Source organism: Ptychodera flava, chromosome 5 (genome assembly GCF_041260155.1).
Source record: "Ptychodera flava strain L36383 chromosome 5, AS_Pfla_20210202, whole genome shotgun sequence".
Classification (NCBI taxonomy): domain Eukaryota; kingdom Metazoa; phylum Hemichordata; class Enteropneusta; family Ptychoderidae; genus Ptychodera; species Ptychodera flava.
In genome coordinates, this window is record NC_091932.1 from 23920071 (window position 1) to 23938659 (window position 18589).

Here is an 18589-nt window from a genome sequence, read left to right on the forward strand (position 1 = left end):
CCTTTCATTTGGTTTGAGCCAAACCCATTGCTACATGTATCTAAGGTGATTACAGACCTGTTTACAGGGACATGGGGGAGGGTGTAGATGTACAGGTTAACCTACTTGTACTCCATCACCACTGGAATCAATAGGGTGTGATTTGGGTTGATGTGTTGAACAGGACGAATATTGGTAACAACAATGTAAGACTGAAAGACTGTACTAAAGTGGGACACAACTGTTTTACTGTGGCAATGGATGAGTAACGTCTTTGGATCTTTTATTGGTAAGGTTGTATTGTCAGCCACCAGACAATAAAACACATAAACTAATACCAAGGTGTTAAAACTCTGAAAACATTTCTGCTCCACGAAAGGAGTAACAAAAATGGAAAACTTTATGACTATTAGGGCACAATAATGACCTATGAGATGAGCCCCTTCCCTATCGTCCCCCACCCCCCGAAAAAAACCAAACAAAAGAAAACCATTGTTTCTTTGAGTGCATGCATCACTTGAGAGAAAGCCTCTGCGTTAACCAACTTTTTTCTGTTTTTGTGCAGCAGAGATCGATGAAAGAGCAATTGAAGTATTAGAGTCGCAAGATGTTGTGCTTTTACATGTACCTCTTCCCCTAGCATGCAAATAACCGGAATTCAATACAGCACATGAAACTTGTAACATAAATATGAGTAATTAGGAAAGCAGACTGACTGACCAGAAGCAAAAAAATTTTGAACAAAAAAATGTGCATCCTTGGGCTATTTTTGGAAAGACACCATAATCAAAGACAATTCCTTTCCTTGGTTTGGCCCAAGGATGAGTAAAATTCTGGCTTTGCTGATTTTGAATATCCTTTTTGTATTTGTTTCCTGACTTCAGCGATTTTTGCAGAGGAAATTTCCCATGTTGATGGATTTTACAGCTCTTAATAACATCCTGAGTGTATCCAAAATGGCAACGACGGATATGCAATGACTACCTCTAGCATTCATTAGGCGTGTAAATTGGATAAACGGACACTGCAAGTTAGCTTGACTTTTCTCATTTGGGTGTGAAACGTGGTACGTTTCCTGGAAACCTGATTGCTGAAAGCAATTAGGAAGAAAATTCTACAGTGACTGTAATTACGTTTATACTGCTGTGTGAGTCTATAGTAACACTAAACTTAATATTAGCACCTGATAGAAAGGAGGGTTATACTTATTACACACTCATACCACTTAAATTTGGATGTCAAATTTTTGAGAAAAAAATTTGCTGAAAATAATTAGTTTTGAACAGAAATTTTTCAAGTAATTGTAGGAAACTTTCCTGCAAAAGAAAATATTACTAAAAGGCAAATAATCTTTTATCATAAGTTGAGGAATGCAGGTATCACATTACTCAAAAGTGAGGAAATCTTTTTCTCATCATTAGCCGCCAGGCTACAAGTAGAAGTTCTTTCTCGTCATTAATTTTTCCCAATTTCACTGGCCTGCCGGGGTTTGTACTAGCCCTGGCAAAGACACTCCTTGACCGTGAGGTAAGATTAGTTGATTTGCTCAGCCTTGCATTAGTGTAATTGAATGTACACACTCTGATTTCAGTTGATTTATTTTAAAGGGCAAGTAGCTGTAACTTTGGATGATTTTTTCACTAATTTTGTCTTTAACCTGTTCACCCCAAATTCCCTGTAAACAGGTCCACACTCACCACTGATAACAATGGCTTTGGGCCAAACCATAGTGGTGAAAGGGTTAACCCTTTTCCTGCCAGACAGTATCACTTCCCCATCAGCCAAGTCAGTAAAAAGCGGTATTGAGCCAAAACATGACGTATTTTCACCCACTTGGTTTGGTCTGTTATAGCATCTTTAGTCCCCCCAAAAATCAAGTTTACAGTATTTATGTTTTCAACAGCTTTCAAATGTACAGTATTATGTTAAAATACACCATATGGAATATGTTGTGTTTCACTTTCATTAATTTTAACCATCTTGACCTGATGGTGAAATATGGACTTGGCAGGAAAAGGGTTAACGTCAACTACAGTTTCTCTTTAATATTCTATCCCCAGAGCATGTTGAGATACACAGTATTCAGCTCATGAACTCAGTCTGTACATGTGTAAACTGCATTGTTATTGTTGACAAGTGAATTCTGCCAGGTTAGGACTAGAATTTAAGTGAAAACAGTAACTGTGCATTTTACAGGTACATGTACCGGTACAGACACTGTGTTGACAAGCTGAATAAGTAGGTGTCTCAACATTCTTTGGGGAGTAGAACAAGAACTTGAAATTGACAGGCTAAGTAAAAAAAAGTGTAAAAAAATCATCAAAAGTTTACAGCTACATGTACTGGCTCCTCTAAAAATGGACGAACAAAAAACTGGAGGAAAAACCGGTACTTCCTGTTAGAAATCTTTGCTGGTCTGGGGGAGCCTTTCGTGATTATATAAATTAAGACATACGGTACATGTACAGTACCCCTTGAGATTCTATTCAACTGCACTACAGCCTAACTTGAGCCCAGTGTTTTGCAGTCTTGAATGAATAAGGTATTGGGTGGAGGACAAGACTGAAACACTCATAGACTATTCATGAAAACAATGGGAAACGGGGAGTAGAATTTCACAAATACCTGTACCTGCAAGTGAATGGGGGCAGTACGGTAGCTGTAATTTTTGATAATTCTTTCACTACATTTGTTATTTTTTTTATAACAATTGAAAGTTCTTGCTCTACATTCCACTGCCTGTTGAGACACCAACCATTTAGCTTGTAAACACAGTGCCTATAAGTGTCAAACAAGTCTATTAAAGGCCCAGGAGCTACAAGTCTGCAAAATTTATCCAACCTCATGGTACCTCCCGTTTTCTCAGATATTCATTGCAATCTACAAATTGAACGATATAGTCATTAACTATACCTCAACAATGCTTGATTGTAGCAGAATAGGCAAGATATTGAACAAATTTTTGTTCAATTTAAATTTCCCGCCATTTTCAAAATCTTGCCTTATTAGGTGAAAAGTGGAGTGAATCCTTTTCCCATCCTTTCAGTGGGTTGCACCATGTTGTATTTGTAAAGACATGCACCATTTACGCTGTTTATCATGGAGTTGTATGGAGGTGGCCATATTTTAGTGGGGCACCTGTTTATCAATCAAGTTAACAACAATGCTTGATTGTAGCAGAATAGGCAAGAAATTGCACAAATTTTTGTTCAATTTATTGCCATATTTTAGTGGGGCACCTGTTTATTATTTGCCTCACTGAAAACTCCCCATGCAGTCCCACTCACTGGATAATTATACTTGAGTAAACATCTCTGAGAGAGAACATTTCTATGAACTAATTTTAATCTAAATCTAAAATCATGAAAATAATGTCAAAAGTTGCTTCTCATGTGCCTTTAAATTTGCAATTCTAGTCCAGACCAGAATTCACCCATCAACGATATAACACGTAGTCTGAACATGTACAGGCCGAGTTGACAAGCTCAACTCTGTGTATCTCAACATGCTTTGGGGAGTACATGTAGAACAAGAAAATATAGTTGACATTAGAAACAACAATTTGTGAAAAAAATCATCAAAAGTTACAGATACTGGCCCTTGGATGAATTCTAGATGAGACTAACATGTAACCATAGACAGTAGAGGCTTCGCACCTCTACTGTCTATGATGTAACTATTATGAATTATTCACCAATCACAGGCCACACAACATTGCAAACATCCAATCAGGATTCACTTACTTCATCACATGATCCGTGTGCCATTCCTTTGTAGGTTTTAAAAGTCACTTTGGAATTCATTTTAGAGAGTGTCTGGCTTGTCATTTCCCCAAACGGAAGTTTGACCATGGGATCTGCCGTACCATGGCACTGCAGAATGGGCGTTTCTTTGTTTCCTTTAAGAGCCTGTGAATAAAAGAAAGTCAAACACGGGATTTATGATTATAACTTCTGGGTCAAAAATATCCTTCAACTTTCATCCTGTCAAGTTCATATGTCACATCAGGTCAAGTTGGTTAACACGGTGAGGCAAAACAAGTTGCATTTTACCAAAGACTTGGAAAATTTAAAAAGTCCCTAAAAACATAGAATAGAAACATGATTTTTACCGACTTGATCAGCTATAACATACATGTATGGCTAAATACAATAAGGTTATTCACAAAACTTAATTGAAACTTACTGTACGATGAAACTATATAGATTACAGATGCAGGTGTATAATAACATGTTTTACTGACTCTGCAAGACAGGGAAATGGCCTGTCAGGATGAGTTAACAAGTCATTGACAATAACATAGTCCCCACTTGTAATAGGAGTATAAAATCATGTTTCTATTCTATGTTTTTAGGGACTTTTTAAGAATACTCCACTTGTAATAGGAGTATCAGTCTTGATGGGGAAGGGAAATGTCATTAAGAAGTATCACTGGAGTGTACAGGTATATGTTGAGATCTATGGGCACATAGGTCTATGTCATTGTTCCAAATTTGAAACACATGAGGCATGTCCTAGTTATGGTTCTAAATCAGGAAAAAAGATCAGACCCCTAGCTGTATTGGCCAGCCAAGAAATACATATGCGCATAATAAATGAGGTACAAGATGTGACATCTTAAAGGTCTAATATCCTATCAAAAATTGAAGGGTATAGAACTTGTGGTTACTGAATTATAATCAAGGTCAAAGGTCATCGAGGTCACGTGACATTTTGAAAAATAAAAATTGTATTGCTAACTAATACATATCACATCATATGCTGGATATTGACAGCGCAACGAACTAAAAAGCAACATCCCCGGTACTTTTTCTACGTTAGTATGATCACTTATTGCAGAAGCAGCAGTACACATGTATCCCTTATCCTGCCAAGTTCATATGTCACCATACAGTCAAGCTAGTTAGATGCAGTGAGGCGTAACATGTCCCGTACATGTACACTGCATTTTCACAAAAACTTGAACATTTGAAGGCCCCTGAAAACGTTGGATACCGATATTGTAAACATGATTTTTACTGACTAAAGCTGCCACAAGATGCCATAGCAAAGTGGGCGAAAATACGTATGGATTTGGCTAAATATTGCTATTTCCGACTTGGCAGATGAGCAAGCGATACTGTCTGGCAGGAAAACGGAGTAAATTAGGATGTACAAAATACACCTTTCCATGATGTCTATATTTTACTGACCTCTGGAAATTGTTTATGAAGAGGTAGCCATGTGCTGAGCCCTACAACACCAGCTAATGGTTTGGACATCGTGAGGGCGGAATATAACGCAACAGCGCCCCCTTGAGAGAATCCTCCAATGATGACCCGGTTGCTAGCGATACCTTGTTTTTCTTCGGATTCAACCATGCTTTGTACTGAAAACACAAAAAAAACATGACAAAACAATGAGTGGAAAAGACAAACAATGAGTTTTTTGAATAAATGTTATTTACAGACCATGTCAAGTAACTGACATATTTTGATACTGTGTGGTTTTAAGGTGAACTTTGACCTACCACTACACAAATGTGTGCGGTTCCTCATAACAGAGGTCAAAGTAAACCTACGGTAAACTGTACATTTCTGTGTATCCGTTGGTGTTGCGGTCAATGATCTGGGTCAATGCTTCTGGCTGCACTGATGTATGATGTCTCACAAACTAGTGCATGAATCATCGCTGAATGTGACAGAACAGACTTAATATTTATGGGTAATTTTGTCGCAGGCACTGCTGTGCCAGCTGATTTCCACAAGCAAGCATACATGTAGTGGTGAAGATTTTGGTCAAAATATTTAAGGTTATTACATCACATCACTCTTGAAGTTTTTTGGGGGACTAGAGAATTAAAATTGTTTCTGAATAAGTAATGTGATATACCAAAGCATCCTTTTTATTCATCACTCAAATGAACGAGCACCTGTGACTCAATGCTGCCGGATTTGCGTGATCTGTCGACCATGGGTAATAACAGTTGATAATAATGGTCTATTGTTACAGTTTAACCCTTTAAACGAACATGGTTTGGCCCAAAAACATTGTTATCAATGGTGAACGTGGACCTGCTTAACAGGGAATAGGGGTAAACAAATAAAGTATGGTAATCAGCATAACATGTCAAGGCCGCATCTCTGTCATGAAGCCATCAACTAGTATTAAGCTACATGTAGGCTGCCAATATGATTGATAGATAAACACTTTTCACATGATCAAGTGGCAGGGTCAATGTCATGACCTGAGATGACCGCAGGAGAATCTAATGCCAAAATCCATGCAGTATTTCTTGAACAACAATTACAGCGTACAACACAGTTCAAGGGATTTTTTCACAGTCTAGCGGATTTGGACACCATCCAGTGTTCAAATGGGTCAATTGTTCACTGTATAATCTTGTCCATAGTCTATTTTAGGGCAGAGAAGACTGAGAAATGCGATCACAGAAATGATCTTGCAACCAATGGGAAGTCACTGGATTTTGTAGCAGCCTACAACTCAAGATTAATCACTTAGGACATTTTTAATGCGAGACTTCCATATTTTTTGAAAGTCTATCTCTTTCCACCTAGAGGGTGCTACAAAGAACAATACAGCTACTGGTGAAAGAGAAGCTACTGGTGTGTTAAGCTGCCAACTGGTTTAAGGTTAAAATGCCCCTGGGGACAGATAGTCGGACTTTCAAATTTCTACAATTCTTTTCTAATCTAGTACTCTTGGAGAAATAAAAACTTTCACTGGCTTAGTTTTTCGAAAATCGAAAATTTTATTTTTTCCCCATAGAGTTAACACAGGGATGGCGGCTAGTTTGAATTTCAAATATCAAAAAATGTTGGGTAATTTGTTTCGCTAGTTCTAAATTTTGCACGGTGACCCCCGATTTTTATTGTTGACTTGGTAAGAGAACAGTAGAAAGACTCCTTGAGGAAAGTTTGGGTAAAAGTTTAAATCTTTCACTTTCGAGGGGCATATTACCTTAAAACAGATTATCTAAACAGTGCATTCAATATGTACATACCGGTACATGTATTTTGATCAACTTTTACCGATATCTAAGCAATTATTGTCCATACAAGTATTCAAATCTCTCTTTCACATCATGCTTCCAATAAAAGAACACCACAATAATGATATAAAATTACAAATACACTGTATACATTACACAAAACAGTACAGAATAAGAAGTACACCGAGAAATGACAGATATTATTTCCTTAATACATTTGTTGTTACATTCATGTTTAAAATAGTTACAGATTATGGGATAAAGGATTTCTTAAAATATATTTTCCTTGCCCTATGCACAAGTCGGGATGTGACTGGTCACTGTAAAGAATCTAGGTCTTTCCTATGAATGGCCTGGTTCAATAATTCTCTGACCATATTTTTTTTCACTGTACCAGTATGATAAGTTTGTGTCAATATTGTGATGGATAGATCAATGCAATTTTATCTATCTTTCCCACGACAGTCTAAATTCAGATCAAGGGGTTACACTGTGCAGTGCAGAATGGCAATATCAACTTCCTCTCTTGCAATAACAAAACAATTTTTCATGTTGGTTTGATATTGGATGCTTGAAAATTAGAGGCACAAATGCTAAGAAAAAAAAAATTCTTTTTGTACTAAGGGACCACGTTGGACAAATTTTATTGACAGACGTGTGTGTATAGTACACAATGATAAATGTGCTCTTAACATGTGCAGTGCATAGCTACATGTATATGTACTTCATATTCATTCATGCAGCACATTCAATTCTCCATAACTTCCCAAGCGGAGAATAAAAGAAAATTTCATTTCCTGTCATACATGTAAATATCAGTCAGCAGATTATCCAGCCGCCATTTTGACCTGTGCTGCTCTGTGTATACTCAGGTTGCTGTAAAAATTTTACATTGCCAAATTTCTTGTTTTTTGTGCAAAGCCCCACGTCTTAATGGCGGAAGTAATTTCACGATGCGTGTGCACTGACTTTTCGCTGATTGTACAAGTCGATAATGACTGGGTGAGATCGTTATCACAATAAAAATAGGAATCCTTGCCAATGACTGTGCATCGTTTCCTCAAGATTGTCAATAGGATAGCTGGATCGTAGAATGTTGTATAAATGACACTGAAAGTTGTCATGGATGAGGGAATTACCTGTTACATGTTTGATTTCTTTGTACAGCTGCATTAACATGTCATACAATACATATATGAAGATGCTGTTGCTTGTTTGAAATGAAATGCTTAAGGTAGAACGCGCCTTGGGGACAGGTATTTGGGCTCTCAAACTTTTCCAATTCCTTTCCGATGTACCACTTATGGGGGCTCATTTTGAAGCCCTTTAAATGAGAAAAACTTTCATTGTCTTAGTTTTTTGAAAACCAAAAATTTTATCTATCTCCATAGAGTTAACACAGGGATGGCGGCCATTTTGAATTTCAAATATCGGTAATCTAGGGTGATTTCTTTCTCCAGTACCAAAAGTTGCACGGTGACCCCGATCTTTATTCTTGATTTTGATAGTGAATGGTTGAAAGATTCATTGAGGAAAATTTGAGCAAAAGTTTAAGTCTTTCATTTCCGAGGTGCATACTACCTTAAATTTCCTTAAATTTCACCACATACCAAAGTGACACAAAAGGAATTGTTTCCTATAAAACATCCCACACAAGTTAATTCAAAAGTTTGCAATAATTTTTAAATTCTCCATTTAAATTAAAGGGAGGGGTCGTCAGAACAGTGCGTACATGACTTTCTTGTTTTCATGCATGATATCTAGTGATGCATCATGTCAACATAGCTGTAACATGTAAATTTTATGAAATTCATTGTTAACAAACATTTTTTTTACTTTCACCAATTATCAATGTACCTTGATACTGGTACAGTGTTTGCATCGGTTGTAGGGGTCCAGGGATGTAGAAAATTTTGATTACAGGTGGCAAAAATAAAAGTACGGCGATTACAAGCAGTGCACACGCACATTAAGTTTGTGCAAAATGTCCTGATTTTTTACTAAAACTAAATTTTCACAGCCGGCAAATTTTAGCTGACAGCCGGTTGCTTTCGCCAGCTGCCGGCTATTTTCTTCATCCCTGGGGTAGCTGGCAGCCTTTGAGCAGAGTTCGGACGACCCCCCTCCCTTTAAAATAGAACGCCATAAATAATAGTTGAAAGCTTTGATATCATATTAATCTCAAATTACCAGCTCTCTACTGTTTGTCCATATCTTACTTATCTTTCTGTGATAACTGAATTGGTAACACTGCCTGTACCATAGCAGTGTACATATGCGGGCAGTCCCACTACTGTTACCATGACAACACGATTATGCCAATATTTATAATTCCACAACTGTTACCACAGCAACAGGAGTAAACCACGCCTGGCCGTTTCAAAAGTTTGTGAGTATTCACATGAACATTCTGACTTACATTTTTCTGACGCTGCCTTGATGCCCGCCTCATCCTCCTCACCGTCAAACGATAGACTCGCTATGTCAAACCATGACGGCATTCGGAATCCTGCATTAAGAGAGACTGGAATGACATCCCTGGAGATGGAAAAAGATCGAAGCTATGTAATTAAACATTGGAAGTTGGATTAAGTACTTTTTTCTTCTTCCCTAAGGGAGGAGAATTCATGTATTCCCATTGAGAAGTAGAGAACTTATCCGATTTGTCCACTAGAACTGTTTTGCTTTCACTGTCTGATTGACAAGAATTTCTCATCTCTGTCGTACTTGTAAATTCCAGATATTTCAGCCAATACTCTGCTACATGTATATCTTAGACATAAGTTTGGGGGAAAAATAAAATACCAAAGGTATAGACTATCACGGCCCCTCACAGGCTAGATATTCGCTGGTGTAACAGCTGGCTCAGCACAAGCCAGCGTACATGTAGTTGGCTGAGTGAGCTGGCTTGCTGAGACAGACTGCACCAGCCACAGTGCAGTGCGTAGCCAGAGGGGCTGACACAATACCAAAACTACAGAAAGGTTCTGGGCAAGCAAACTATGATTTGCACCACAACACACAATGCTGAGACAAGTACATGTATATGATATTTCAACTCGTGAATGCACCTCGGGGACAGACATTCAGACTCTCAAACTTTTACAACTCTTTTCTGATATATTACCACTTGTGAAGGTTCATTTTAGAGCTCTCGGTGTAACAAAACTTTTTGCTGCCTCAGTTTTTCTAAATTTTTATTTTTCTCCAAAAAGTTAACACAGGGATAGCAGCCACTTTGAATTTTAAATATTGGTGAATCTTGGGTTATTTGTTTAATCCAAAATTTGCACAGTGACCACCCCCCCACCCCCCCGATTTTTATTCTTAATTTTGAAAGAGAATGGTTGAAATATTCCTTAAGGAAAGTTTGAGCAAAAGTTAAAGTCTTTCACTTTCAAGGCACATGCTACCTTAAATGTACGATTACAGTGTTTTATAAACACTGTAGTCCCTGCATGTATTGAACTCTCTCAGTACAAGTAAATACACTCTATACTGATATACTGTTATAAAATACCATCTGCCACAAACATTTGCCACTCTATAATTTCTGCCTCAAAATTCATGCTCTGGCAGCATCCTGTCTTTGAGAAAAGTACAGCTGATGCCCGTTGTTAGATCAGGAGCATTTGGGATATAATATTGAAAGTGCCGTTGGCAACGCAGTGGGGAAATTATACGTTTTGTTGCGAGGAGGAAATTGATCACGCCATACTGAATGCAGATTGCTCTGACACAGTTCTGGCTCATTGTGGGATCACGATTCACCATGCAGCACTCTCACTGCTTACAATACCTGTGTCTTTAGATAAGTTTTCTTACAAAGGATGATGATGAAATTTCTCAATGACAATTGTTACAGACTTCAGTAGTCTTTCAAAGGACCCAGGGAACGATGATCCGATACAAATATTATTGTAAATGTCACACCACTGCTTTCTGACAGTTTTTGAAACATACTTCAGTGCAATAGATGTTTTAATGGGTAATGTGTTTATTCTTGATTATGGAAGAGAATGGTTCTCCTTGAGGAATTATATTCACAAAAGAGTTTAAAACTTTCCTTTTTGAGATACATGTATTTATGATTACATTAAGGCTGAACACATCTCCCAGATGAACAATCCAAGCTGTTTTTGGTTTACCACTTGTGGGAGCTCATTTTAAAGCTTATGGAATGATGAAAGCTTTCGTAGGTCTTTTTTTGTGAAAATCAATTTTGTTTTTCCCGCTCATAGAGTTAACACGGCCATTTTGAATTTAAGATGTTGGTTAATTTGTTTCTCCATTGCCAAATTTAGCGCAGCGACCCCTGTCCCTAATTTTTTTTGGTGTTACGTTTCCTTAATAGAAAGTTTGAGCAAAAGCTTTAAACTTTTCGATTTCAAGTCACATACTACCTTAATAATAGAACGGAGAGAAACCAATATATTAGCATAGAAAATACGAAAGGTTGAAAAACAATTTTCTTGGCAGCACACTGTGCATGTCAGATTTTGCATGAAAAATCTGCTTGCTTCCTGATATGTTCAGTGACTAGGTTATGGTACCAGTACTTGATACATGTAATTTATCAATGACATATTGTACGTCATCATCCTCATCATTAACACGCAAATCTCTTTCTCAATTGTTGACCATATGGCCTTTCTCAGTTGTTGAACATATGGCCATGATTTTGGTCTTCCTAGTATTTTACAGTTTTTGTACCAAAAGTTCAATTGCAGGGCCTCAAGAAGCTGCATTATGCATCTAGCTTCTGTGCTTGGCCCGTGGACTTCACACTGTCTGAGTTAATTTCGTTTAATTTTCAACAACAAAAATTACAACCTGAAAAAATTGTTGTGATACAAACACGCCGACGCAGAATGTTTTAGAATAGCTGAACTTGTACATAGTTTGGTATTATTCGATATAAATATTACGTGGTTTCAGAATTGTTCACAACGTCCACAAAATCCATTCACATTGTTTTGGAACATGTACATGTATATACAGTCTGGCAATCTATAGTACTTGCCTGCAGTATTGGTATAAACATGGACATGCACACATATGGCATGCACTGGGGCAGTTTGGGCCTCCATATCCGGCACCTACCAGTACATGTGTACATGTATGTGTCTATTTAAATTTGACAGACGTGTGCCTCAGAATAAACACACCTGATTCTGTAGTCTGTATGTGAAATCATTTGCTGTTGAACGCTTGTGGAGATCAATGAGTGAAACACGATAATTCAGTGTAACATTTACACATGAGATCTGGTTTCACACAATATCATGTTTCACTTTTCCATCTTATTCACGGCTATAAAATAGAATAGGAAACAAATTTCAGATCAAGAATATCTGATTTCAAATCAAGAATATCAGATTTCAAATCAAGAGTAAATGTATTTGATTTGAAAGACATTTCTTGAATTAAGACAATATTATGAAATTGGTCTCCTTCACAATGAGCATGCTTGTGGAAAAACAGCATGAATTGCCATCAAGGAAAATTATCAAATGAGGTTAAAGGTCACTGGAAAAGGTCAGAGTGTGTCCATCAAAGTCTCATTACACCCATCAGTCAGTGCCTCCTCTCCAATTATCGATATGACTGTACAATGCAGACACCGAGGAAAAGGCCAACATAACGCTTATAATAGCTAAGAAATTGTTGTTCATATTCACTAGTGCAACTGTAAATTGAAGAACTGACCTTTTGAAAAATCTCAAAAAAAAGTAGATCTCACAAGATAAAGGTTGATGATGTCCCCTGCGGAATCATCGCGTTACATATATGTGGTGATCCTTGAAATATTATTGGTAAAATAATGAATGAACCGTACCTTCCGACACGATCTGAAAATCGGTTCCTCACCAGGAATTTCTATCGGTTTGGTTTGTCATGTTTACGGTGATATGACATTGTGATGTCAAACAACACTGTACACACAGTGGTGCAGGCTGAAGTCCAAAACCTGGGCATCAAATCTTGGCAATTTTGACATAATTTTGGTAGTGTAACATGAAACTGGATTTTACAAACAGAACAATAACAGGCGAGCGTACATGAATTTCAAAAAAACTTGTGTCTGATGGAAATTTACGGAAATTTGCGGAAATTTAAGCTACTGGATTCAAAATACTGCACCACTCTCATGTCAATGATAATGTTGAACTCAAAGTGGTAGGGCATAGTTTCTTCAAAAAGCACAATACATGTACATGTACATGCATTTTTTTCTTTTCTGATACAATTGTTGTTGATCAAATCCAATTTATAAAGTCGACATGGCACCCAAGAGACTTTAAGACAGTTGATTAGGTTCACGCGTCTGTGAAAAAAAATGGCCAGAAGCGGTGGATTTTTTGAGAAATTGCTTCTAATTTGAAAAATGCAGATTTCTTCTTTTACACTGAACCGTTTAAATCATCATTCATTTTTTTTAATAACTGCAACATCTGTCCACAATATTTGAAAGCAAGTAAAAAAACAGCTCTTTGAGCCACAGACCCAAACTACAGAGTAACATACATGTACTAGTTTAAGCTGTTGGCTTGCAGCAACTGTATTGTACATCAATACATCTGTAAATAATGTAACATCATAGATGTGGCCCTTCCACTAATAAATCATTGGAATTTTATATCGGCTGTCGCATCAAACAGTAAAATGGCTGCCTCCATTTCTGCATCACTACATTCAAAATCAACCATAGATATTGCAGAAGATGGACTTCATGCCATGAGTTTCTGACATTGCACATTTTTAATGTTTTTAAATTCAAGGGCAATTATAGTAGTTTTAACTTTTCATGAGTTTTGTACCAAGTTTTTGTTTTCAATGTCTACTGCACAGACAGTTGGTTCTACTGCCTGTACAAGCATGTGGAGATACACAGTATTCAGCTTGCCAACTCAACATGTACATGTAATAATAATAATAATAACTTTGTTGCCATATGCATACAAAGCATTGGAAATTGCCTTTCGACATGCTCTCATAAAAGACAAGACAAACCGAACATACAAGTAAAATTATACATACTACATGTAAAAATGCTGTCAAAAACGCTGATAAAAAATACAATTGTTGAGCAAAACCTTAAAAACAATGGCGCACAAAGCTAGGATTGATTTAAAATGCGTATTGCGGATGGATAAAAACTATTATTAAAGCGGACCATTCTCGTTTTGATACTCCGATATCACCTACCTCAGGGTAACAATGTGAAAAAATTGTGAGCGGGATGACTCGAGTTGTTGATTATTGCCTCAGCTTTGCGGATAGATCTTGAGTGATAGATGGATTGTAAAGATGGCAATTCTGCCCCAATGATTGTTTGTGATACACGTACAACACGTTCAAGAGCATTCAATTTGTTCTTGGTGATATTGTTGAACCAGATAGTGATGCCATATGTTAAAATACTTTCTATTACAGAACGATAAAAAGTGACCAGGATAGAGCGATTCACACCAAATTTCTTTAAACGTCTGAGAAAATAGAGACGCTGCTGTGCTTTCTTTACTAGGTGTTCTATATTGTCATGCCATGACAAGCCATATGAAAGGTGAACACCAAGAAACTTGAAAACATTGACGATCTCAACTGCACTCCCATTTATGGTAATTGGGGTATGGGTAAAATGTACTTTCCTAAAATCGATATTTATTTCCTTGGTTTTGTTTACATTGAGTTCAAGATTGTTCGCATTGCACCAATTTCACTTCTGTATGCAGACTCCTCATTTTCAGTTATTAAATCTATGGCTGTGGTGTCATCAGCAAACTTCACAATGAAATTATTAGCATACAAATGAGTACAATCATAGGTAAAAAGAGAGTACAGCAAAGGGCTGCAAACGCATCCCTGGGGAGCTCCCTTATTGAGAACTGTCGACGAGGAAAGGTGGTTATTAATTTTAACAACCTGTGGTCTATTGCTCAGAAAGTTTAAAATCCACCTACACATGGAAGTACCGACTCTAGAGTTCGACTAATTTACTGACAAGCTTGGAAGGAATAATTGTATTAAATGCACACCTGAAGTCGATGAAGAGCATGCGTGCATAATAGTTGCGATTGTCCAGATGAGATAATACTGTGTGAAGTGCAAAAGATACGGCGTCTTCGACAGATCAATTAGAACGATATGCAAACTGATAGGGATCGAGAGTTTTTGGAAGTATAGACTTTATATGGTGAAGGACTAATCGTTCAAAGCATTTCATGATGACGGACGTGAGCGCAACTGGTCTATAGTCATTCAAGCGCTTGACTGGAACTTTCTTCGGTACGGGAATTATTGTAGATTTCTTGAAGCAACTTTACACCACACACTGAGAGAGTGAGGTATTAAAAATGTCCCTAAATACACCCGACAATTGTTCAGCGCATAGGCGAAGGGCACGAGATGGGATACTGTCCGGACCCGCAGCCTTGTGTACATTTACACGAGACAAACACTTCTGTACATCAGACTTGAGGATAATGAAGGGCGCATCGTCGTTGTCTGAGTCAATGCATAACGGGGGAACTAAGTTCTTTTTGTCAAAGCGAGCGTAGAAATCGTTTAAACGATCAGGAAGATCAGCATCACTGTCGACGATCGTATTATGTTTGCCTTTGTATGATGTGACTGCTTCTAGTCCCTTCCATAAGCGCCGGGAGTCCTTTTCTTCGAACTGATTTTCTAGTTTATCGCGATATTGTCGTTTCGCTGATTGGATTGCTTTATTCAGTTCATGTCGTGCCTTTTTACACGTATCAGAATCATTTGCCCTGAAGGCAACGGATTTTGCTGTAAGTTTTGTGCCAACGTAGCTGTTAAACCATGGCTTCTGATTGGGATAACTGCAAACTACCTTTGTCGGAATGCACCAATCGATACAGAAGTTTACGTAATCTGTTACCACATCGGTGTATTCGTTGAGAGCTGAAGATGAATCTTTAAAAACTGACCGACCGGTAGATTCCAGGCAACCTTGAAGACACATAACTGAATTGGCAGACCAGCACTTGACAGATCTAGTTGTTGGTTTCACAATCTTCAGGTTTTGTTTGCATGCAGGTATCAGAAATACCGCAGAATGATCTGATTTACCGTACTGAGGACGCGACAGGGAGCAATATGCACCTTTGATTGTGGAGTAACAATGATCAAGAATCTTCTGACCCCGAGTCGGACAGGTGACATTGTTAATGTACATATTGTTAATGTTGAAAAGCGAATTTTGAATCCGGATGGAAATTCAAATGTAAAAAATTTGACAGTGTACGGTAAATGTACATGCTGTGTGGAAAAGCTCAATTGCTGGTGTTTCAACATGTTTGGGGGAATAGAACAAGAACTTGCGGTTAACACAAGAACGGAAGAAAAATCATCGAGATAAGCTAATGCAAATTTACCCTGAAGATAATGGTACCGGTACATCATGATCAAAGGAATGCATTTTGTTTTCATGAACAGTTGAGTTCAAATCTCTTGCTTGGGAGATTAATTTTTTTTTCTAACAGGAAATACCTCCAGTACATACTATCCAACATTTGGGCCATGAATCAAATTGAATACCATTCAGCGGTTTGAACATAAGGGATTTAATTATTGAATAATGCAAAGTGGATGAAACAACATGCACTGCACCTGATACTCAACTTTCTCTCGAGTCGGATGTACATCTAGATCTGTTTGCTGTTTCAGTGTTTTTAAAAACTTAAGGTACATTGTAGTTTGTGCCTCAAAAATAAAAGATTAAACATTATCTAAAGTTTTCCTTTCCACAAGTAAACTCTCAACCATTCTCTTTCAAAATTAAGATTAAAAATCAGGGATCACTGTGCAAATTTTGGTAATAGATTTCCCAATATTTACCGATATATGAAATTCAAAATGGCATCCCTGTGTTACCTCTATGGGGAAAATAAAATTCCAGATTTTCATCAACTCCATAAGCTTCAAAATAAACCCAACCAAATGGTTGGCCAAAGAATACAAGTTTTAGAGTCTGAAAATCTGTCCCCTACAAGAATTTTACCTTTAATTCATGTAACCATGGCAATGGCATCAAACTAGTGAACATGTAATGCCTCGTATCACATAGCTTCCCTGGTGATGACTAAACAAGCTGCCAACAGTTCGGAAAGTTAAATTCCATGCAAGAGAAAGCCCACCAGCCTGAGAGAAGAATTGTTGGTTGGCTTGGCTAATCTCTGAATCAATCTTGAATGGACCTCAAAACTTTCATGGTTAATCCGCATTGTTCCTGTGTTGCCATATCCCTCATACAATGGTTGACATGTCACTTACATGTAGATGTACAATTACTTGTAAAATTTAATGCATTTTTCCATAATTTGTATTCTGTATGCAAAATAAAATTTTTGCTTCACTCAAAAATATCAAACTCAACCTTGGATTTGAAAACCAGGTCTTTAAAGTTGATACCAGAACATTTTGCTCAGTTTGTACAAAGCTGTAATTAACACTTTTCACATCACTTAGAACACAAAAAAGAAATGGAATTAGGGGCATATTGCCATGGCTACCAAAGAAGTTGTGATGTAATTTATCACAGAAGATGAAACATGATTTTATTGTCTCACATCCATCATTCTTCAAGATCAAAAATACATTAAGTAAATGGATAAATACGACAGCCAGCGTACAAAACGTGAAGTTGAACGATGGCAATAATCAAACTTGAACTACTTACGGTATTAGACTTGTTTATGTGGGTAATGTATATTAAATCAATTACTGGAGTATTCAATATCAGATGTAAAACTAAGGACTGTAGGTACATGTAATTAAAACATGCATGTAAAAAAAACAGAACTCATAACGTTTTATGGTATTAAAAATGTGCCTCAGGATAGATATTTGAATTCTCAAACTTCATGGTAACATTTCATTTTGTTCTACTACTTGGGGGGCCTCATATTAGAGCCTAGGAAAATATTAATTTTCAATGGCTTATTTTTGTGAAAATGGAAATTTTACATTTTCCCATAGAGTTAACACAAGGCTGGTGGCCACTTTGCATTTCAAGAGTCAGAAAATGTTGGGTACTCCATTTTTCTATTACAAAACTTGCCAAATTTGCCATGGTGCAGGGTTTTCTCTCGACTGCGCAATTGCGCAAATTGCACATTTCGAACCACTTTCTGCCCTGTAAAAAGTACTGACAGCGTGAAAATTGCACACAAAACAGAGCAAGCAAATATGCCCCATGTGATGGTGACCCAAGCGCATAGTGGAGTGACATGTGAATTTGCTGTTGTTTCTGCCCCCTAAAATGTCAAGTCTGCCCCCTAAATTTTGATCATTGGGGCAGCAATTTCCCCCTTCAGTGAACATGCAGAGAAACACTGATGGTGACCCACTGATTTTTATTCTTGATTTCGAAGGTGTATACAATATGAACTTTCATTATGGAAAGTTTGAGCAAAGTTTGAGTCTTTCATTCACGTTAGCTCTTTGCAAATTCACAATTAGTCTAAGTATATATGCAAAGGTGTTGCCATAGAAATACCGGTAGTATACCTGTACCTGATACTGAATCACTGTCAGGGTTTGTTTTGAAATATTTGCTACACAAAAGTCTACCAGAAGATTTAACTGCAA

At 37.4% G+C, this 18589-nt stretch overlaps 1 protein-coding gene across 1 annotated transcript in view; it reads right to left on the reverse strand.

The window, feature by feature from the left end:
- LOC139133333 (acyl-protein thioesterase 1-like) overlaps positions 1-18589 on the reverse strand; it is a 51451-nt gene that overhangs the window by 3279 nt on the left and 29583 nt on the right. Inside the window, exons 4-6 of the mRNA XM_070699878.1 lie at positions 9390-9508; positions 5172-5347; positions 3723-3887 (exon numbers count right to left, since the gene is read on the reverse strand). Of these exons, the coding sequence (XP_070555979.1) occupies positions 3723-3887; positions 5172-5347; positions 9390-9508 (460 nt within the window). The remainder of the gene's footprint in view (positions 1-3722; positions 3888-5171; positions 5348-9389; positions 9509-18589) is intronic.